At 37.5% G+C, this 24585-nt stretch overlaps 1 protein-coding gene across 1 annotated transcript in view; it reads left to right on the top strand.

The window, feature by feature from the left end:
* The window catches only part of LOC113068270 (RNA polymerase II subunit A C-terminal domain phosphatase-like), a 108389-nt gene that overhangs the window by 10434 nt on the left and 73370 nt on the right, over positions 1-24585 (top strand). Inside the window, exons 8-11 of the mRNA XM_026240940.1 lie at positions 1058-1999; positions 4262-4403; positions 7475-7699; positions 24374-24530. Coding sequence (XP_026096725.1) covers positions 1058-1999; positions 4262-4403; positions 7475-7699; positions 24374-24530 — 1466 coding nt within the window. The remainder of the gene's footprint in view (positions 1-1057; positions 2000-4261; positions 4404-7474; positions 7700-24373; positions 24531-24585) is intronic.

Raw genomic sequence — 24585 nt, 5'->3', positions numbered from 1 at the left:
AAGCGACTTTTAAATAGTTTTTTATTAATTAGTGAATGTTTGTCTGACCAACTAGTGGTCTAACCTTTGAAATTAAGAGTATTTGTATTTGTCCATAGGAGTATTTGAAGACCCCTAGCTCTAGCTTTTTATTTTATTTTATTAATGTATATGCACTCCTAGTTTTTGTAGATTAAACGATAATATTAAGCATATTAATTAAAAATAAAATAAATCAGTTTCAGGAATCCAGAAGTTTTAGGAGCTGAATGTTCTTCAGGGAACATTTAATGACTCTCTTTAGAGCTTGACATAATTAATAACACTGGTCTGTGTGCACACACAATATCCAATAGATGATTTGGCTGTATGGATACACTTGTGTATGTGTAAAAAAAAAAACTATTTTGAACTTAGTTTATTAATTTACATGGCTTTTGAGAGAGAGATATACAGAGAGAGAGTGAGTGTGAGAGAGAGAGAGAGAGAGAGAGAGAGAGAGAGAGAGAGAGAGAGAGAGAGAGAGAGAGAGAGAGAGAGAGAGAGAGAGAGAGAGAAAGTAAGAGAGAGTGAGAAAGTGAGTGAGAGATAGAGAGTGAGTGAGTGAGAGTGAGTGAGTGATAGAGAGTGATTTGGGAACAGAAAAGACAAAGCGCTGTAAGAAACACTGCTTTGCACATCGTTATATGTGTCCCTGGAATGAATTGTTATCAGAGTGAGACAACTTTCATGTGGTTATTATTGTTTTTTTTTAACATTAACATGAACATTATAACTAAACCTAAATTTAAAACCATACAATACACAATTGGCATGATATTAATGGACATCTCGTCAGTAAAGTGGATTCTGTGATCAGCTGTAAATCTCTACACATGCGTTCTTTTACGTGGAGCAGCGTTAGCTGCACAGAGACAATGTTCACGGACAAGCTGCACAAAATATGCTCTTCAACAATGACTGTGTAGTAAATCTCTCTTAAATTATAGGTGCATACAGTAAATTTGCTTCAAGTAAGACATGTTAAATTATTACTCAGAAGTTGTACCTAAGCAATATTTCTGTAATCCTGCTGTAGGGAACCAGGCTGGGCGGCCTGGAGAGAGCTTGGAATCGTCAGGACAGGAGGAACAGAGAAACGGACTCAGGAAATCCAGCAAGGGCCGAAAAACTGGCCATGAGGAGTCGTCCCCCTCTGCCACCGCCACTCAGGGAGCATCAGCCAATGAGAGGACTCGCCCCGCAGGGGAACGGCCCAATGACAGCACAGATTTAACTGACCAGTGTAATGTGAAAGCGCAGGGGGAGGGCAGCTCAGGTGAGACTGACACCCCTAATGCTGCTGCTGCCAAAGACCTGGATTTTGACCTTTCGAGCGACAGCGACAGCGAGGGTAAAACAGGATTATCTGACAGCGATGGTGAAGGACGGCTGGTGGATGCTGGAATAGCCAAACCAAGCCAAACAAAAACAGAGGAGTCTAAAAGCAAAGAGGATGGTGGGGAAGGGGACAAACAGAGGACAGAGGGGGACGATGTCCCAGAAACAGATCCCGAGGATCTCAGTGGTTTGGGCAACGGCTGTTCAGACAAGAAAGAAGTGGAAACTGAGTCTCAAAACAGTGAGCAGTCGGGCATCACAATGGGTGAGGAGTCTATAGATCACAGTATGGAGGATGAGGACGATGAGGAAGAGGAAGACATGGACCATGACGATCACCTGATTCACTTGGAGGAGGTTTTGGTTCGCATCCACAGAGAGTATTACTCGCGCTACGAGGCCTTCCTCAGGAAAGAGAATCCAGAGAGTCCGGACATACGGAAGATCATTCCCGAACTGAAGGGCCGTACGCTGGCAGGCACCAGAGTCATCTTCAGCGGCCTCTATCCCACCAACTACCCAATGGAGCGCACGAGGGAGTGGTACCACACCAAGGGACTGGGTGCCAAGCTTGGAAAGACCCTTGTGCTCGATGCCAAAGACCCAAACCGCACCACTCACCTTATTGCTGCACGCGCAGGTGAGTCTCGCATGCTTCAGACACCAGCTGCAAAGGGATGCTTTCGAGGAATCGTGGCCTAATGGTTAGAGAATCGGACTCTGGGGCGGCACGTTTAATCAAAATGAAGACTGTGATTGTGATTATGGATTAGTGTAACTATTAAATTGCAAAAGCTGTGATTTAATTTAGTAATTAGGGATGTAAGGATTCACTCAACTCACGTTTCTATTCGATTCACGATTTCAAATGCTGTGGCTTATTAGGCTTTTGCTGCACGTTTCGTTGTGAAATTAAAATATAACAAAACTAAATTTACATTTTAAAGCAAGCACCAAATCAAACAATAAAAGTAATCTCTTAATAGGCTTCGTCTGTGCTCTTTCCATTTAAAATTAGAGGCAACCACTGGATTTTAATCATGATCCAAACAAAGATGTAGCATACATGCAGCATGAGTAGTTTTTAATCTATAATCATGAGCAATTAACTTTTTTGTGCCATTTTTGGTAAAAATTTTGCAAACCTTCAAATAAGCACAGCACTGTAATTGTACTGTGTTTACTGTGAATTTTTTTAAATCATTATTTTGTTTAATATTTTATATAATAATTATAATGATAAATATTCATAATAACAGTATCTTATTATTATTACCTAGTCATATTAATATATAACAGTTTTGGCCAAATTGTGCAACAGGGACAGCATTTGTTTTTATTTGTATTTTTTATTCAGAATCATAATTTCTATCAGGAACAAAAATCCTAATTTCCCCTAAATCGTTCAGCTCTGACGTCTTGTATAATTAAACTGATTTGGGTTCATGTCCACTTCACAGCAATTAGACACATTTCTGACTGATATATGGGCATTTAATTGCAGTTATTATAAAATGTTCTGTGTGAGGTTGAGATTTAGTATGAACCGTTTGTTAATGTGATGAGCAGATCTCATAGATGTGTTGATTAGTAATTATTTAAGCCATCTCAACTTTGTCTCAACTTCCTGCTACTCAGTGAGCTCAACACAAACGATGTGCTATTGTGGCTTTGTCTATTGATTATATTCAACAGCCAGAGTTTGCAGTACGATGTGAATCAATCACGATACACTTTAAAAAAAAAATCACATCCATTAATTTCTAAACGAATACATTACAAATGTAATTCATACTTACGATGACTTGAACATGAACATAAAGTCAAAATAATGAAATGAACTTTATTTATTCAAACTCGATTGAGTATATTGTTCCTCATCTGTGCTCATCTCGACACTCTCCACCCCCGAAGAAGACCCCCCCCCCACACACACACACACACGGAGACACACACTTGGACAATCAAGTGCAAACGTAATTACTGTCGAGTGCTGTCTAATTGGCCACCATTAAGCATTAAGCAAACATTTCCACACTCCAATGTCACCACACTGTGGTTTTAACTGTAATCACCCCCCCGTTCATCTGTCAGCCCCCTCACCTCTGCCAAACACCACGACCACAAGACACTTTTAATGTTGAGCGGCTAATGAGAGGACGAGTGGAAGGAAATCCACAAAGCCAGTCAGGAGAAAAAAGAAGCAGAGGGCTGCCAAACTTTCTCTCCCTGTACTGTATATTTTTTTGACAGCTTTTCACAGATCTCAGCCTTTGGTGCCAAATTATTTGTCTGGTGGCTGGCTTGTGTAATTGCCTGGATGTCCTTCCCGCTTTCTGATCCATCGTTTATACAGACACAACTTCACACATGATGAATTCAGACGAGAGCGGACACACAGGATGTTCTGTGATGAGAGTCAGTAGGTGGCTGTGAGCAGATATAATTCATGTCCTGTTTGGACCGACATGATTAGTGCTGTTTGAGAGGACAGGCATCACTTTTGCTCATGGCACTATACTTACTTAGACTACACTGGGAGAGAAGTATTCTTGCATCTAGATACAGACAGCAGACAGAGTCAGAGTTGTGCACACAGAACTAAACCACGAAAATTCTGTTTTAGAACTTTGAAGTTTTCTAAACTTTTCAAACTTTGAATGCGTTCCGATAGCCAAGAGCAGTGATCGCAGGTGCAGGGGTAGAAGAGTGTGTCTTGGCATTTTGCATTTGGTTGTAAACATTTGTTTGTTTATCTCCACTTTCTTTTGCTCTGGCACCGACTACATTCCTCGCTGCTGATAGTGGAGTGAGAAACACTGGCCAGACACGTACACATGGACAGTGTGGTGTTGTTCGTCTCAATAGTTTGTTGTTTTTTATGTATTCGTGTCCCCGTCAGGTACCGAGAAATTTCGCCAAGCTCAGGGCTGTAAACATCTCCATGTGGTGAATCCTGATTGGCTGTGGGCCTGTTTGGAGCGCTGGGAGCGAGTCGAGGAGCGACTCTTTCCTCTCAAAGAGGACTATTACAAATCACACAGGTATTTAACTCTTTCCTCTGACTTTCTGACTTTCTTGCTTTTCTTTATCCTTTATGTGCACATTCGCCTTTCAGCATTAAGATTGAAAAAACAATATTCTGTTTTGTCAGTATTTTGTCGTGTCTGAACGTTTCACTGTGCTTGAACTGCAACACTCATGAATGGAAAATGACAAAACCTCGAGCACTTGATGTGGCAGATGACGAAACTGCCTGCTTGTTATCAGAACCGTATCATCTGTTGGTGTGGATCCTAATACTGTTACTGTTATAGTTATCCTAATAGTTCATGTTCCTAGTGAACAGACCATTACAGTGATTTTAATTTATTTATGTGCCTTCACTTAAGACTGTTTAATATAAAATGGTTTCTATCTGAGTGGTTTAAAAAAAGTTTTAAACCACTCTAAATTTTTTTTATTGGCCAAATGCCTCAAGCGTGTGATGGAAATGTTAACCCCTTAACACTGTGATGCGAGGCGCGATGAGTCAAAACCAGTAAAACCCATTACAAGCTTTTTTTGTCATTTGTTGCATCCAGTTGCATCCGTGTTGAGCATTTGTGTCTGCATTTGTGATCGGAGAAACAAACAAAAAAAATGTAATCAAAAACAAATTAGAAGATTAATCATAATAAAGTGTGTCACAATAAAGAAGGATTAATATGTATTTAATCAGTGAAGTCTTTTTTTACATTTGTTCACTTTATTTCTGTACCTGAAAACTGTAAAACCTAAAAAAAACTACAAGCACTGTTTATTTAATAAACCTGTTGAATGTTAAATGGATCCAATCCATGTTTATTAGAAATTATTTGATGATGCAGCAATAAAACTGCTAGCATAATTTAATGCAGTTTTTAAACTTTGTTGATTTAAAACACGATCAAAATAACATCTATTCTGATGCCCAAAATTTGTTTGTTAAAATCAGTACCAGCCCCAAAAAAATCAGTGCATCTCAAAAAAAAAAAAAATTATATATATATATATACACAGACAAATCATGGGTCACAGTAGCGGATGCTCCTGATCAAATTATTTAGGCTAAGCATCAACATTCACTAACCACTGTCCACTGTCCACTGCCATTTTAACAGAAAATGAGCTCGTAATCATGACTTTATAAGTTGGACATAGGAAGTTTCTGACAGCAGAGAAGAGCTCTCACTCAACACAGTGGAGTGAATTGTTTTGATAACTTTGTGGTTTAATATTTTGAGTCGTATCGGACGTGGTAACACACAGCCCTCTCGCAATATATTGCTGAACTAAATACAACTGAACCGTGCTCTGGCCACCTCTTCCAATCAAGCCAGGGTTTGCTAAACGAATAATCACACTAGTCAAATGAACCAGGCTTTGGGGGTTAAGATTGCCTAGTGTGAGCACATCTTAATTACTCTCCCACATCCCACACACACGAGTCTCTACCCGCCCTTTAAGTGTTGTCCCGTGCCACGCTCTATTGCGATGGGTCCCTCGATCATGCAGGTATCTAATAGGAAGGTGCCTGTTATAATGTTATGATCGAGGCTCTGGACTCTGAGCATAACTTGTTATTCTGTAACAAACTATAAAATATTTTCTATAAAAACATTAAAGGGTTAGTTCACCCAATAATCAAAATGATGTAATTAATAACTCACTCATGTCGTTCCAAACCAGTAAGACCTCTGTTTATCTTCAGAACACAGTTTAAGATATTTTAGATTTAGTCCGAGAGCTCTGTCCCTTTATCGAAGCTGTGTGTACGGTATACTGTCCATGTCCAGAAAGGTAAGAAAAACCTCATCAAAGTAGTCCATGTGACATCAGAGGGTCAGTTAGAATTTGTTGAAGCATCGAAAATACATTTTAGTCCAAAAATAACAAAAACTATGACTTTATTCAGCATTGTCTTCTCTTCCGTGTCTGTTGTGAGAGAGTTCAACACAGCTACTACTTTGTTTTGAACCAGTAGTCACCAGTAGTTCTTCTCAAAAGAAATACTGGTGATCCGAAATCTTGACTCGAGAACGAGTTAATGTTTTGTTCGTTATCTGGTTCGGCTCTGTGTTCATCTTCAGTTCTCTCTTCACAGCAGTTCAGTCAGTGTACTGTTTGAGTAAATGAATTACTCCGGGATATTGGTTTGTTTGAACTCAGAGGGATTGTCAGCCACATTAAAAAAGTTAACAGCTTAAGTCATTTGTGGATTAATGCGTATTAGAGATGCGAACCGTTTAAAACGATTCAGTTCAATTTGGTGAACTGGTTCAAAAAGATCTGGTCACATCGAATGATTCGTTTGCGAACCGGATATCCAGACTGCTTTGATTTGAACTCTCTCTCACAACAGACACGGAAGAGAAGACAATGCTGAGTAAAGTCGTCGTTTTTGCTATTTTTGGACCAAAATGTATTTTCGATGCTTCAAAATATTCTAACTGACCCTCTGATGTCACATGGACTACTTTGAAGATGTTTTTCTTACCTTTCTGGACATGGACAGTATACCGTACACACAGCTTCAGTGGAGGGACTGAGAGCTCTTGGGCTAAATCTAAAATATCTTAAACTGTGTTCTGAAGATAAATGGAGGTCTCACTGGTTTGAAACAACATGAGGGTGAGTTATTAATTACATAATTTTGATTATTGGGTGAACTATCCCTTTAGTGTTCTGGCAGAGACAAATAGCTTGTTTTATCTTCAATTTAATTACATTAATGTTATTAGTTAAGGTTTACAATAAATATTTTAAATGCTACTGTGTAAAAGGAATACTGCTGTAAAAAAAGCACCTTATTTGTTTGTGTTTGCAAACCAAATGTTTTTGCACTTTTTTTTGTGTATTTACTTATGCAAATGATGGTGAAATAGATGATTTGACACTTAATATCTAAATGACCTAAAATCCCCCAAAAAGTCTCTAATTTTGTTTGTTACTATTCAGCACTTCACCTGATTGTTGAGGGTAATATGTAACGTGTTAAAATCACCACGAACCGTAAAGGTTTTTGGAAAAAAGTTTAGGAGAGTTCATTTTTAGGATTAGAGGTTAAATATAATGTCATTTTGTTGTCGTCCAGGAGCAATAGTCCCGCCATGTTTCCAGACATCCCCGGATCCATCCCGAAGCCTCTGTTCCAAGCCCCTCCTGTTCAGCAGAAGCTCCTGCCAGCGCCGGAAATGCGGACATATGACCCCGTCACCGGCAAACTGATCCGCCGGGGTCCTGAGGCCTCCCGTCCACCCTCTAATCTGCACTCGTATGGATCGTCCATCTCAGCCAAGGGAGATCTGTCCAGCCGCAGGTACTTCATATGTTTTAATGCGTTTATGTTTATGTATAGCGCATTTCATACTGTTGTTCATTAACTAGATGTCAGATACACAGCGGTCATTCAATGAACTCAGAATCTTGAATATGTCTACAGTGGCTTTTTTTGACATTACCCAAAATGTTTTCTTTTTTTAGAGCAAGGAAATGTAATGTTATATAATATACTGTTTGATTATGTATTTATTAGGCGTCTGTATGAAAGTCCAGTAGGAAATGTGCCTGGTTAGTAAGAATGCGTTTAAGCGTTTAAGAATGCTTTAGCAGACGTATGCTGTGCTTGTCTTTTCTTTCCCAGCTCATATTGGATTTCTCATGCAGTCTATTTCACATTAATCTCTAAGCTCTAAATAAAACCTACGAGAAATAAAGCATTGCGCCTTGGCAGCTCTGAGATTGTGAAACTGAAATTATTAGCAATTTCATCAGCACCTTTGGCCATTGCTGTGACAAGGGAATAATAAAAACAAGCCTGTAAATGCTGATCGAATGTGAGGGGAAAAAAAAACTAACCCCCTGTGTCAGCATCTGATGAGGACAGAAATAAATTAGAAAAGAAATGGTTCACCTTAGGAGCAGTCTTTATTTACTCATAAGTTGTTTCTGTATGACTTGCTCACTGCAGGGGAATATAGAAGGACAACTTTAAAAAAATATAATTTCCACTCTTTTCAGTATAATCAAAGTACATGAAGACTACACAATGACAACAAAAAGCATCATAAATATAGGTTGCACATATATTGGTTTCAATTCAAGTTTATTTGTATAGCGCTTTTAACGATACAAGTTGCAAAGCAACTTTATAGAAAATGTACGTTATTCAGTGGTAGCTTATAAGTGGTGACTGTAAGTTTGTGTGCATGACAGGAATTTTCAGAAAAAATTTATACAAGACATAGTCAACCAGACGATGAACACCATTAACAGTAGGGATGGGTACCGTAACCCGGTATTAAAATGGCGCCGGGGCTAAATGAAAGACCTTAGTATCAGTAAGATCTGACTGTATCGGTTCTGCTTTTGGTACTGGAGGGGAAAAAATGTATATACTATGTATTTTTCCTTAATAATGTTATCATGCACATTTTATCTCACCAAACATTTCTAATGTGCGATCATATTAAGACGTTTGTCTGTAAGATCTGCGAGATCGTTCATGCGCGCCGCGGAGGCGGTCTGTCAGTCACACACACACCACAACAAGAATGAGTGTGGCACACACACACGCATAAGGGGCCGCTCACATATCACGACTTTTGTGTGCTCCAAGTTGGTTATTTCAAATGTAGGCGCACGGTATTCGCGTTCATAATGGAAGCAATCCAGTCACGACGCGCACGCGGTGCGATGAGGTCGTTTTTCCAGGCGCTTCCGCACCGCATCGAGTTAAAAACATCTAAACTTTTCAGAATGCCGCAAGCGCACAGCAGGTCATGTAGCTTCCTCACCTTTTCCGTGACAACGTTGAAAGCTCAGCCAAGATGAAGGAACAGCTGATAGCTGTATGTGGATTTTTAATTTAATTTTACTAGCAGTGCTACTGCAAGCAGTTTTTAGTGCTGCTAATCCATTTATCCATTGCTGAAATTTTTTATACAAAAAGTGACGATGGGGGAGACAGCAAAACGTTCCAAAGTGTGGTTATACTTCACTAGAGTTGATGCAGACAACGCTGGTTGTCATAAGTGCAACAAAAATTTTGCATGTAAGGGTGGAAACACGAGCAATCTGTCAAAGCATCTTTCAAATGTGCATTATGTGCAGACAGAGAAATGCAAAGTTTTCGACTGCCTAACACAACACAAAGTAACACAACACAAAGTACCGATAAGAATACCGTTAAAGTACCGAACCGTTAAGCAGTATCGGTAAGAGTAGTAATACCGTTAAAACCTTAACGATACCCATCCCTAATTAATAGGGTTTAGGTGAGTGCATAGTAAGCAGCAATATTTGTTAGTTCTGTTTGTAGTTTCAGTATTAGCATCATCTGAGGTCTTTTGAGGGGTTGGTATCATCTCTTCTCAGGTGTTCTGGATCCAGACTGGAGCTTGTGGCAAAACAGAGAAACAAATAGAGACATCACGAGCGTAGCTGCTGTTCCAGCAAAGTACAATTAATTAGTTTAACCCAAGCTAAAGAATAAGAATGTGCATTTGATCAGATACAAATGCAGTCACAAATTATGAGATGCATTATTCGAATGCTTGGGGAAAGAGATGTGTTTTTAATCTAGATTTAAACAGAGAGAGAGTGTCTGAACCCCGAACATTATCAGGAAGGCTATTCCAGAGTTTGGGAGCCAAATGGAAAAAGCTCTACCTCCTTTAGTGGACTTTGCTATCCTAGGAACTAGTGGTTTTTTGACCTTAGGGAGCGTGATGGGTTGTAATGCGGTATAAGGATAGTTATTTACACAGGAGCTAAACCATTTAGGGCCTTATAGGGAAGTAATGATAATTTGTAACTGATACAGAACTTAATAGGTTGCCAGTGCAGAGACTGTAAAATTGGGGTAATATGATCATATTTTCTTGACCTTGTAAGGACTCTATAGCCGCTTCATTTTGGACTACCTATAGCTTGTTTACTGAGGATGCAATACAGTAGTCCATTCTAGAGGTCATGCATGCATGAACTAGCTTCTCTGCATCAGAAACAGGTAACATGTTTTGTAGCTTGGCAATGTTTCTCAGATGGAAAAATGCTTTTTTTTGTAACATGCGAAATATGGTTTTCAAAAGACAAGTTGCTTTCTAATATTAAACCCAGATTTTTGACTGTAGAGGAAGTAACGGTACATCAGTGTAGTTGCAAACTGTAGTCTACTAGATTCTGTGTACTGTTTTTTGGTCCAAAATTAATATCTCTTATCTGATAAGTCTTATCCAAATTTAATAGGAGAAAATTATTGGTCCTCCAATCTTTTAAATTTTTAACATACTCTGTTAGCTTAGATAATTTAAAAGTTTCATCTGGTCTCGTTGAGATATATAGCTGAGTATCATCAGCATAACAGTGGAAACTAATCCTGTATTTTCTAAAAATATTACCAAGTGGCAACATGTGTATTGAAAATAGAAGAGGACCTAGGACAGATCCTTGTGGCACTCCATATTTTACTGGTGATAAATGAGATGACTCCCCAATTAAATAAACAAAATGGTAGCGATCAGACCGGTAGGATCTAAACCATCTAAAAGCCTCCCCTTGAATACCTGTATAGTTTTGTAATCAATCAAGGAGTATGTCATGATCTATGGTGTCGAGCAATGAGATGCAGCCTTGATCTGACGTAAGAAGCAAGTCATTTGTAATTTTAACAAGTGCAGATTCTATGCTATGGTGGGGCCTGAAACCTGACTGAAATTCTTCATACAGATAATTTTCTTTTTTTGCAGGAAGGAGCTCAATTGAACAGACATAACTTTTTCAAAAATTTTAAACATAAATGGAAGATTTGAAATGGGCCTATAATTTGCCAGTTCACTAGGAAACTAGTTGTGGTTTCTTAACCCCTTTACGTGCAAACATCGCTGACGGCCCCAGTTTATTATTGTTTATTATTGTTTCACTTTCACAGCACATTAAACATCACTGTCTTACTTCATCTGGACAAACTGTGCATCAATGGAAAGTTTAAAGACTCAAGCTTCGATATTTGACCAATATTTTGATATAACATTGTTGCAGTGACAGATATTTAGTGATTTATGTCAAGAGTGCAAAATAATAAATCCGTATTATGCAACATTTTGAATAGAAATTCACAACTCACTCGTATTCAGTCACATCAAGAGCGGTTTATTTGTGTTCACGAAGACTCACTGAACAGCGTCAATAAGGATTTTTAGACCAAAGATGCATATCTGCGGAGATATATGGATATATTTACTGATGTTTACTTCATATTTCTTCAGACAGAATCGTCATTTCTATTCATTTTCCACGGATTTACGCGATCAGATGATAAACACCCTCTCCCAGCGATCTGTGTGTGCGTGCAGTAGTCACAGCTCGTGCGGTGTGTGACTCAGGCTCTGATTGGGTCTTTCAAACGTCAATCTTAGAGTTTCATATCTGGACACCGCCCCATCGTGTCACATGCTTCCTGCACACTTCCTGGTAGTTATCTGGCCAAAACAACACTGAAACACCTCTGTACACACAAAATATCCGAATAATAAACCCGCGATTACGATAGTAAAGCTTGGTATGAGAATTTCTTGAGATCTGGGGCGTTTTTATAAAAAAATCGAAAATGTACATCGGAAATGCTAACTTGTGCAGCGATGAAAAAGGCTACAAATAACATATTTTTACAACAGTAAACGACCAAATTCCACCCCTGATCGCTAAAGGAAGTTATTATAAACACTCGATCGGGGTTTAAAGTGAGTTTTGAGTAAAAGTGTACTAATAATTTCATAAATTGTCAGATGTAGCTTGATGCTAACGTTAGCACCAATGCTACTAATAGCAGGTGCTTTTCTTCTTCATAATGCATTTTGTCTCAATAATTCACGTAAGGTCGTAAGAAAATGTTTTGTTGTATTTTTATAGTAAGACTTTTGATAAATAAGGGCTAAATGCAAAGAGAGACTGAAGTGAGATCGCTGCTTTGTTGCTTTGTAAAGCCTGAAAAACCACAATCAAGGCTAATAAAGGTGGAATAAAAACAAAAGAATAATGATAAAAGAATAATGCGGATAATGTGTCATACTTGGCGGAGGTGTGAAAGAACCGTTTGGTGAGAACAATACAATCATGATTCGGGCAGTTTTCAACAGTGAAACATACACAAAGAGCACAGGAATGTTTACATGTGAGATCTTACAGAGATGACAAGGGCCATAAATCAATCTGATTAGCCTTCTCTAAAAACACACATGACATGGCCTTAGAAAATATTTCATAAAATTCACAGTTTTACAGATTCGATTATGAAATTTTTTATGAAGTCTTGGAAGACTTGTGGCCTTAGCTACACTGTGTTTTCAAACTCATTTCCTACATCTACATTTTTTAAAATACATTTAAAACATATGTTTGTAATATTTTTATTTTTGTTTTTATGTTTGAGCTTATATATCTCTATTATCATAACAGTCTGAGTGATTCTGATTCCTGAACAGTAAACTTTAAAGTGTCAGCTTTGTGAACAAAGGTTGATTATGTATCTAGTCAGAAAGAATCATGAGCAGAAACCTTTTTATTTTGGGTATGTAATTTCGGTCTCCATGCCAAAAAAGGGGGGTTACTAGTAAGGGGTTAATAAGGGGCTTAATAACACTTTACAATAAGGTTCATGAGTTAACATGACCTAAGCATGAACAACATGTCTACAGGCATTTATTAATCTTAGTTCATGTTAATTTCAAAGATTTCTGAAGGATCATATGAATCTGAAAAAATATATAAATAATTAGTTGAATTCAAATTAATTGAATTATAATTAAGTTAATTGAAAATATTCTAGTTTTTTATGTATTTTGATAAAATAAACCAGTTTGAGCATATGAGACTTCTTTCAGTAGCATTAAAAATCACTATCTAAATGTTTACATGAACTAAAAATGAAAAATACCTGTTAAGCATTTATTAATCTCGGTTCATATGAATTTTTCAACATTTACTAATGCATTATTGAAATCAAAAGTTATATCTGTTAACATTAAAGGGACCTGAGCTAACGTGAACTAACAATTAACAGTGCCTTTATTGATTAACATTAACAAAGATGAACAAATACTGTAACAAATGTATTTTTCATTGTTAGTTAATATTAGTTAATGCATTGATTAATGTTAACTAATTGTAAAGTGTTTCCTAAAAATCCTCTGTATATACAGAGTATATACAGTCCAAAAACTTTTGGACTGTATATACTCAATATTTGATTAAACTTGTGGTTTTGTAAAATGCCACCACTGGTGTTTAGGCTTGTAAATCATAAGCCCCTTTCACACTGCCATTCCGGCAAATACAGGGGTAAAGTGTTCCTGTAATTGTTCCCTGGTCGCTAGATTTGGCACTTTCACACTGCCAGTGATGACCCGGTATATGTGCGTGCTTTCACACACAACCCTTGAAGATCCCGTAACGACACGTGACATCAGCGCGTGACGTGTAATGTACGAGTCGACAACGCTTGGCACGTTATACTTTCACTGAAGCAAGCAAACGATCTCGGCGTCAGCGCGGAAAGTGAGGAACTAACTGATCTCTGCTTCATTACAGTTTGCACATATGTTTTCGTCGCGAATGTTGATCTTCCTTCAAAACAGCCGGTAAAAGAGTCGCGCGATAACACGCGTCATCACTTCGATACGGAATTAGATCTGGCTTTTGTTCACACAGCGCTCGTTCCGGATCGATTACCGCAATGTTACTAGGTCCCCGACCCGGGTTCAATTCAGTAATCAATTCCGGGACGTGGTTGCTTTCACACAGAAGGCGACCAGGCAATGTTACGGGAATATTGCGGGTCCGACGTGCAGTGTGAAAGGGGCTATAGAAACACACTAATATGCATGATATACATGGGAAAAAATTGGGATATAGCACTGGCCCAATGTCAACTGGCCTGCAGCTCTCTTACACACAACTGGCCAATCTTATTGATGAGCCTTGGGTTTATAACGGCCTGAGACTGAGTAAACAATGGAAATGTTGGGTTTCTGTTTCCTTTAATGCCATTTTCATATGAATAATGCAGATCTATGGTCAGGGCTTCATTCCTGGTATTTGACAGTCACAGTAGACAAGTAACTTCAGTTTATCAGTGTTTGTAAATGTTATTTTTTGTGGTTTGAGGCAACAGTAGAAAACCTCATTTTTAGGTGACCGAAACAAATCCACTGAAGGTTTAGAAATGAGCTTATTAGCATAGTAATGATGCCAGTGTGCTGTTTATAATCTGTCTTCAAAGCTGTTGACTCTCCCTCTTTTTTGCCTCCCATATTTGACCATCTTTTCCACTCTATTCCATCATCTGCATGTCAGTTGTTACACTTGAATGATTTGTGGGACTCAAAGTGGCAAAACTACCATTCTAAAAACTTAGCTCACTAAAAGGCCACAATTTTCTAAAAGGGAAAATAGAATAATGAACAAATTAGGTCAAAAAGAAATTAAAGGGGGGGTGAAATGCTCGTTTTCACTCAATATCCTGTTAATCTTGAGTACCTATAGAGTAGTACTGCATCCAAAAGTGCTAATAAAGCAGATAGAAATTTTGATTATTTTATCACTGTAATTTTTCAAGTATCAACACTGTTTTCTTTTTTAACGGAAAGAGCAGAAACTCTGTCGTTAGCTAAAAAGCTGCAAAAAATTTTTTGCAAACAATGCACCGATACTGGTGTCGCTATTGGGCCCGATACTGAGCTCCTGTAGTCGTACTCATTACAATGCCCCGATACCAAACGCCGATACCACACACCATGTGATAAGTGCCATACAGAACAACAGACAGCAGAATGGAGTTATTAGAAATTTAGGATTTCTACGAAGTGTATGCATGCAATGAATATAATGTTAAACATTCAGTAATAACGCCTGTATAGCTGACCTGTGCGAGCTGATAAAGCACACTGAGTGGATTGAGTGTGCGGCAGCGGAGATACTCGAGCTTGTCAAATTAATTTTCATCACTGGAAAGTTTATAGTCAGGTCAGACATGTCAAAAACAAGGAAGTAAAACAATGCACAAGTTACTTAACGGTGAGGAGGGAGAAAGAGAGAACGCGCATACTCTGTTGTGATCTTTGATTTTCACTCACTTAGCACACGCATCATTGGATTTCAACTAAATCATAAAAATACCACCATTTATAGGGGCATTCTCTATAAACATGTATTTTCGGACTTAAGCATACACAACTTTCTGGCAAAAGTGAATCTAGCAGCCTGTGTGAAATGTGCTCGGCTGTCCTACTTGTCTCATTCTGCATCAGTATAAATACATGCACGCGTCAAATGTTTTGCTTGCTTGAGTGTTTCTGTATTATATGAGTGGCTTTGTAATATAAATCGGAGCACGTTTCAGAAAAAAAATGCAACTTCTATTTGTGAAAATATCACAGTTAGGAGATTTATAATGAGTAGTTCCCTGCATTATTACAGCAAAGTGTAGGATCACAGCACTAAACCGCTGCAATGAAGCAGCTCTAATGCTATTAAATTAAAGATGAACCATAGAACAAACAAATTAACAAAGTAACAAAAGCTGGTAAAAAACTATTTAATTGCCAAATTAAGTATGAAAATAAACAAAGGATCTAAAGTCAAACCAGAAATACCAGATATAATTTCATATGTAATAGCAAACAGGATAGCAAAATAAAGTAAACTGTCACAAATTATACACAAAAATACTTCATACAGTAGACTACCAGTAAAACTGATACAAATTTGGGATCCAAAATTATTCAGACCAAGTCTGTGGAAAAAATGTTCAGATTTGCATGAACCTGGATGACTGCATGCCCAGGAGACCTCAGGCAGTCTTTAAGGTTAAGGGTTGCCCGACTAAGTGTTGATAGTTGTGTAAATACTGTCATACTAATAGGTGTCTGATTGTATTTATTTTTTTTGTAATCCATTACATACCTTTCTATCAAAGTTATCTAACATTTATCAAGCTAAATTTGTCTAAATTTGACACCGTTTAACTCTCAGTTCTTGGCATATTGTATTACCATCTTCTAAACTATAGAGAATAAACTCTGATAATGTGAAATGTTCAAGGTGTCTGAATAAATTTAGGTTTGACTGTATCTATTTTATAAATGAAGTTAACCAGCTAACATTATACATTCTCTTTTGGTTTCTTTAACCAAATATAAAAAAATATCGGTATCGTATAAAAGTATTGTATCGGGCTAGTACTGGAAAAAGTGCTATCGGTGCATCCCTAATTCCAATAAGATAAAAAAATCCAATATAAAACAAATTAAAGTAAAACATTTAGATGTCAAAAATTTATTCTGTGTATTTTTACAAAGCATTCTGTTATAGCTAAATAACATGAGCAGAAATCAGCAGCCTATAGAGCACGGCAAGAGGAATTTTGCCTATGCTTTAAAAAAATGGCACAGCAAAAAGAGATAAGATAATTACTAGATTAATATAAATTAAAAATATTATAGTGTTTAAAGACAAGTAAACAGTCAGTAATAAAATAGGAACAAACAAATCAATTAATAGCATAAATAAATACAACTCACATAGTTTCTGCATACTGGTCGGTAAATAAGAAAGAAGTTAGTTTTGGCCCGGAACAACGTTTTCTACAGTTAAAAAACTGGAACTGTCCGAGAACGGACACAAACCGGGAACCCGCACTGCGAACCGCTGGTCTCTGTGAGAACTTTTAACTGACGACTGCATCATGCACACATTTTTATTGGTAAAAGAACAATTGGATGGAATCAGGCTGGAGAAAGAAAATTTAAGCAAATTGTTGACAACAGAAAAGCGCAAAATGTGGATGGACTCTTATTTGGACACAGTTTTTTCATATTTGATACTGAAAAGCTTCTTGCTGTAAATAAATAAACGTGATGTGATTTTAACTGTAGTGCCAAATTGCAGGGCTGGTGCAAACATCCACATCGCTATGATCAGATACTTTCTTAACTGCTGTTTTCTCACTGCTGCCATTTTGTTGTTTATTTTGGGTAACATTTTATTTTAAGGTGTCCTTACATGTTACATGTACTTACTATTATAATAACAATCAGTTATGCATAATTACATGCAAGTAACCCTAAGCCATGCCCTAATCCTAATCCAAACCAGATAGTAAGTACATGTAATTGATATTACTCCGTACTTAAATGTATAACTACTCTGTAACAAGGACACCTTTTAATAAAGTGTAACCTTATTTTGTTATTGAGAAGAAAGCATGCAGCACATATTTGTATATTCATGTGAATGTCACTCTCAGCAGCATCAGGATGTTCACTAAACGGTGAACTGCTTTCAAACTTTTTTTAAACCCTTGAATGAAGAATGAAAAGGATCTGAGTATATGGTCCTTTAAAATGGGAGATCTAGTTTTGTTGTGTCATACCAAGCAGTTCACAACCAGTGGATTTTTTTACCAGTGCATTGGACACCTACAGTGCCAGTCCTGCTCTCACACACCTACCTGTCATTTTGAAATAAACCTGGAGAAATCGATCATCTGTTTTAGGTGTGGATTATAGTTGTAGCTCATCTCTGTAGGTAGACCACCTGGAGAAAGGATTGGGCATCAGTTAAGCGCTCTCAGCTGGATCTCACACTCCTTCCATTTGTCTTATTTCTGCCTTATCCTTGCTCTTTGCTGTCCATGTAGGGGGCCACAAATTTAATAAAGCAGTCCTCTGTCCTCGTCGAGGAGCTGTTTACAAAGAGTTCACAGCTAAATTTGATATTTAAACCAAAGCTCTACTTGTCTAACTCTCCAGACAGATATACTCGGGTCGTTCGGTGAACATTCGGTCAGCCCTGCGCAGCCCGTCTGCAGAAGGCCTGTGTTCAGTGAATAGCCAGACTGCATGTACTGGTCTCCAGGCAACAGAGCTTGTTGAATGGTCCAAGAGCAGAGAATGAGAGGACACAAGCATCAATACAAAATCACCCATGTTACACTTTTGTTGCTAGGTAGCAAAAGAGAAAAATACTGTATGTGCCACAAACACATGTTTTTTTGGGAATGGGTAGAATAACGTTGCTAATTTGAGAGCTTTCGTGTTCAAGGGAAAGATGGAAATGTCAGGGGAAAAAAAATCTGTTTTCAGCACTTCCCCTCCAAAAAACAAATATATATATATATATATATATATATATATTAGGGCTGTCAAAAATAGCGCGTTAACGACGTTAATTAGTTGTTTGTTGTTAATTACGTCAATTTTTTTAACGCATTTCACGCATGCGCAGTGTGACAAATTATTCAGGTCAGGAAAGTCTCGTCGATCTCTGAATTCTCAAGAAAAAACAGCGGCGAGCACCGCGACGAAAACACCGAAGAAGCTTAAGGTTTTACCCCAGTTACTCTCAAATACATTCATGCCAAGCTCGAAAAACAGAGACGACTTTGGTAGTTGATACGCTGGAGCTTCTTCCTGTTATAGCGTCCTGTGTTTCACACTGCACATGCGCAGAACGCATACATGCAATGCAGTGAAAATTACAGCTGTTTGGAAAAGCATATGCATTTATATATATATATATATATATATATATAAATAAATAATGTATTAGAAGTGTAACGGTACGTGTATTCGTACCGGACCGTTTCGGTACAGGGCTTTCGGTACGGTGCACGTGTGTACCGAATGATCGAATGCAATATTTTGTTTACGGAACATAGGTAAATTTTTGTGTTTCCAAACATATTAAGCATATTAAAGCATATTAAACATATTAAGTGGCGGAAGTCTCCATGTTCAGCGCAAATCGCACCCTGCAGCTGAAGGCCGGTGACACAACTGGCTGCGTGGCATGAGCGTGGCGTTTCTGCTGCGTGTCTGTAGTGTTGCGGCTGCCTCTCATTTTCTGTGTCATTACACACCAGAATCGTGCCTGACGCGGCGCTGGGCACTGCTGCTGCTGTAGGTGACAGAGGGAGACCACCAACAGACCATGATCTTGTCTTCATGACAACAATATCTTTACTTTATGTTGAGCATAAATATAAAGCCTACTGATAAAGGACACATTCAACAGTATTGGCAGCAAAATAGACTATGTTTGACAGGTGCAATATGCCAGTGTGTTTTTCAAAAGGCATTTAAACAGGCCTTAATTCCGAAATCTGAGCAGGTCTAAAAACTGAAACTGTTGTTGCTGCACTTTACACTTTGGAAAACTTATATATTTTTTAAATATGAGAAGGCCTACAAGCTGGGATTGGTGATGCTGCACTGTAATCATAGTTATTTATTTATTTTTTCATTATATTTTATTATATGATATTGGTTTGAGACTGAGAGTATTTTATTAAGTGGAGAACTTTGCAGCAGTATTTTGTTTCTTATTCTTTTTTATTGTATATATGTGTATATATATATATATATATATATATATATATATATATATATATATATATATAATATAAGGTAGCAGATTTCATACAGACTAAACAAGACACAGATGAGGTGATGAACTATCATTGTAGGTGCTGTATGTCTTTTTTTTTTTTGCATAGAAATACCATATGTATTTCTAGGAATAGGAATTCTGAACCATAGAAAACATGCTAATTTCACATATATCTCAGAAAAACATTTATAGTCAGTCCTGTGTCAGAGTGTCTGTATTTGTTTTGGTCTATGTAACTCCACCCCCTGTTAGTTAATGTAATAGTATTTTGACACCTGGGTTGCCAGTTGGTGGAAAACACTGTTTTGCAGCCATGGAAGCCAGCAAACAAACTGGGTCAGAGATCACAGATTCTACTCAATCTAAAAAATAGCCTCTACATATATCTAAAAAGCTGTATGAGGAGAGGCATATTACAAATATGGCTAAATCAACTCATCTTCTCAATCTGGCAACCCACGTGAGTGTCGAGTGAGGAGGAGGGGGGAGGAGAAACGACTGTCCTATACAGTATAGTTAAAATGTGCCTAAATAGGTGACACACTATTTGGCTTAGGCACTAGATCTGTGGCCATTTTTTATAATTTAGTCAACTGTAAATAATAGCCTTTACCACATGAATGATGCATCGCTATTAGCCCTTGCAATTAAAATCTACCATCAACTGTTTAAGTTATGCATGATTGTGTGTATTTTATTGAACATTATCTGTAGACATCACAAGTACTGAAACTTAGCATTAAATTAATGATCAGACACGCACACAATATAAATCCCTCATATGTTTAATGGACTTTCCCCTCCCTTGTGCTGGAAGCCGTAAAAAAAAAAGTACTATATTCACACACTTGAATATAGGACAAAAGAAAGTAAATTTATAATGATTACACAATGATTAAAAAAAAAACAATTCCGAACTAGTGTTGTCACGATGCCAAAATTGTTGTTTCGATACAGATACCCAGTCAAGAATTGCGATTTCAATACTTTTTTGATACTTTTCCTGAAAAGGGATAATACACTCTCAAATATCATTGCTGTGCTTTATTTTAAAACCGGGACAACATTCTAATCATGTAATAAATACACTAATAAATGGACATATGAGAGGCAGATATATTAAACATTTGAACAAAATATGAAATATAAAAAATAAATTAGAGCAATGACATTCAAGGTAAAGAAGGAATAAATTTAGCAGCATTATCTCAGTTATCATAAGAAACATAAGAGTAATACATTTATCTTGATTCTGAACTAAAAATATGAACAGCGATTATATTAAACAATGTTTCTGAACTCAGAATATTAAATGTCAAAAGATAAATATCAATTTAAGCAACTTACACCTTCGTATTGTAACCTTATCAAAGAACCTAATGATATATGAAAATATTTATTCCAAATATTTAATATAGGCTATATGAAATTGCACTAGTGATGGTTCGTCCGTGAACGAATCTTTTAGGTGAATGAATCGTTCTCGTTCAGGTAATCCACTTACTTATATTTCTCGTTCACTGAAGTTCCTCCCTCCACAGCAGCGTGCGAGCTCGGCGCTATTAGCAGCGCATGCGCATCTCGTGAACAGCTCTGTGAACGGTTTCATCCTGTCAAAGAGTTGCTCAAGATGTGACAACATGTGATTTGTTGAATGTAGTGAACCCATACGCCCTTCACTGAACGAGATCGAGAGATCTTCTCATTCGTGATCGAGTTGAATTAACTGATACATCTTGTTTATGAACGAAATGAATGAGTATACAGGGTCAGTGAGCCTGTATCCTCGATCAGCAATCAGCAGATACAAAGCACAGTTATAGGTGCTTTGCAGATAAACTCGTTTTCATATTTAACATACAGAACATAACTCCACGTTTAATCCCCGATTAATGTGAATATTATATATGAACTGTCTGACCAAACAATTAAAATGTTAATTATGCGAGAAAACCTTGTGCTTACTTATTAAACTATTTAATGCGATTATGCACACATTTTAGTAAAGCCAAATCAGTGTAGTAAAGCCATTAATGCAGCCATCTCGCTGTAGTGCTTTTTTGCTGTGTGTATGAGAAGAAAAAACACAGACGTCCATAGGGAAGCACTGGAAGCGTGCATTGCACACACGGACATGAAATACGTCTCTTACAAATCTGGAACGCAGTCATTCTTTGAAATATTGATACTAATAAATTTAGGAATCGTGACATTTTTAATTTCCGAGAATCGTGATACTTTTGAAGTATCGGTGCACCGTGCAACACTATTCCGAACCAATCAGAATGCAGCGCGCCTAAATAGAGCGCGAGAACAGAACTTGCCACTGCTTCTGCACTGCATGCACACACTGTATACTCACTGCTAACGGAGTACGTGTGAACCTTGGGCAACAAATATATTTCAACACCTGAGGCAGCGCTACAATGAGCTCTATGACCAATGCATGGCCAAAAAATAAAAACCCTGGACATGTCTAGACATTTTGTCACACCTTTACTTAGTGATTATTTGTCTTTTCTAGAGCCATGTCACTACTTTTTGATGAACCTCTAATAGTTTTTCTATTGGAAATATGTTTCAAATTCATACTGAATACATTAATGATTGTAAAGCATAACTGTGTGTGTCAAAATGATGTGATAAAAAATCGAAATCGCGAAATTGATCAAAGATCAATTTTTATCTATATTTACGATATAGTGAATTTCATGATTATTTGGTTATTTTAGCAACTCTGTTTTCTCCATGATGCAGAAAATGAGCTGAGATTTGAACTATGAGTTTACTCATGTGTTTCGTTTCTTTCTTCGAAATCGGACAATAAATGTTTAGAGCGTTATTAGACCTGGACTTTCTGAAGCTGCTCTGTCAGATATTGTCTTATTATTGGGAGATGTGAGCATGTGTAGTACTTGCCATTGGACAAAATGTAAAGACTAACTTGGATCACATGAGACTCATTGGTAGAGCATTTTGCAATAGCAGCACAAAAGGTTGTGGGTTCAATTCCCAGAGAGCACACATACTGGTAAAAAAAAAAAATAGCCTGAATGCACTGTATGTCACTTTGGATAAAAGCGTCTGCTAAATGTAAATGTACAATGAATGGCCTGTGTTCTCCTTAGCATTAGCCGTTATGCTTTTTTCTGATAAAGGTTGCAGGCTTGCCTTCTTGTGGCTTTGGCTCTGTCCTGCCGTCTAGTGTCATATCAGCAGGAGGAGACCGTGTGTGAAGCTTCAGCATCCTTCAGTTTCTTCACAGTGATTTTAGAGTTTGTTGCTTCACAGACTAGTCTTTCACTCCACACCTTTTTGGGTTTAGTTCCAACGGAAACCCTTGAGCCGTATATTTGTGTGCATTCTTTATACTGTCTTGCACAACTGCAGACAGTGTTTTACCAGTAGCTACTGGCAGGTGAAGTTGGCTAGTGTTGATTTCCGATGAACTTGACCTGACATGTTGACCTTTCCAAGATGACACTGCTGTGAGTGTTGCCAGTCTGCATTTTGCATCCAGGTCTTCTGTTACTCTGAGTACGAAAAGAAACAAAATGAGAGATTTTGTGAATCGATGTCTGCATCCTTACCTATAACATAATCTGTTCCTAACATGAGTGCTGTATATTTGTGTAGATTAAAAAAAAAGTTTCTTTTGACCTGGGTATGTTTACACATTGTGTTATGCAGATTTTTTCACATCTGTGAATAAGTCGTTTATATATATAAAAATTAATAAATAAAAACACACTTTTTGTGATTAACATCCAGAGTGATATATATATATATATATATATATATATATATATATATATATATTATATATATATATATATATATATATATATATATATATATATATATTTTTTAATCAATTTGTAGTTTTCATGATTTTGTGAGCAGCCATGAATGAAAAATTCAAAGGAATTTAATTAAATGCATTGATTTCAGTGCAGCTAATACTTTTTCTTTTTTTTTTTACATTTTAAATGTAAATATTTTATACAGAATGGGGCAGAAATGTAGTAATAAAGTGGTAACATTCAAAACCTATTAATGGGAAATCATAGAGCAGATAAAATGTTTTTATTTAAAAAATAGTAATCTATGCTATTATTATAAATATTCATTTATAAATATTTTTTTAGAATTCATTGATTAATAATGCATGTTTTAACCTTTGTTCAGACTGCAGGGGCAAGTGTAGTGAGGGTAATCGGTTCAGAAGCTGTGTGTGCTGACCATCTATCTCCCTGTGCAGAATTATCATAATTATCATGTTGTGGCTCCTCTGCCAGAAGTGGAGATGTGATTGAATATTTGCTGTCTGCTGTGGACAGGCTTGTGCTCTGTGTGTGAGTCTGTGTGTGGGCTTTATTTCTTGATTTGCTCTTGATTGCTTATTCGGGTGTTGCTGAGACCGGGAGAGCCGCTGTCCTGCTTTGGTGCTCCGTCAGAGCGAACTCAGCCAGTTTTGACTGATTACGGCAGTTGCTGATCCTGGAGTGTGTGCGTTGAGCGATTGATTGTTTCTGTGTTTGTTCAGGTCAGCTCAGGGGTCTCAGCGGACTGATGAGGCTGCAGGATCGAGTCCTAAAGATGAACAGCCCGGACCTTCTCGCAGGGATCGCCAGCCCAGCATGTCTGAAAGCATGCCGCTCTACACACTCTGCAAAGAAGACCTGGACAGCATGGACAAAGAGGTTAAACCCAAACACATACAGCACATAAACATTTTCTCAGCTAAATGAGGACATT

The sequence above is a fragment of the Carassius auratus genome, linkage group LG44F (assembly GCF_003368295.1).
Source record: "Carassius auratus strain Wakin linkage group LG44F, ASM336829v1, whole genome shotgun sequence".
NCBI classification, from domain to species: Eukaryota; Metazoa; Chordata; class Actinopteri; order Cypriniformes; family Cyprinidae; genus Carassius; species Carassius auratus.
This window is presented reverse-complemented; position numbering and strand designations above follow the sequence as displayed.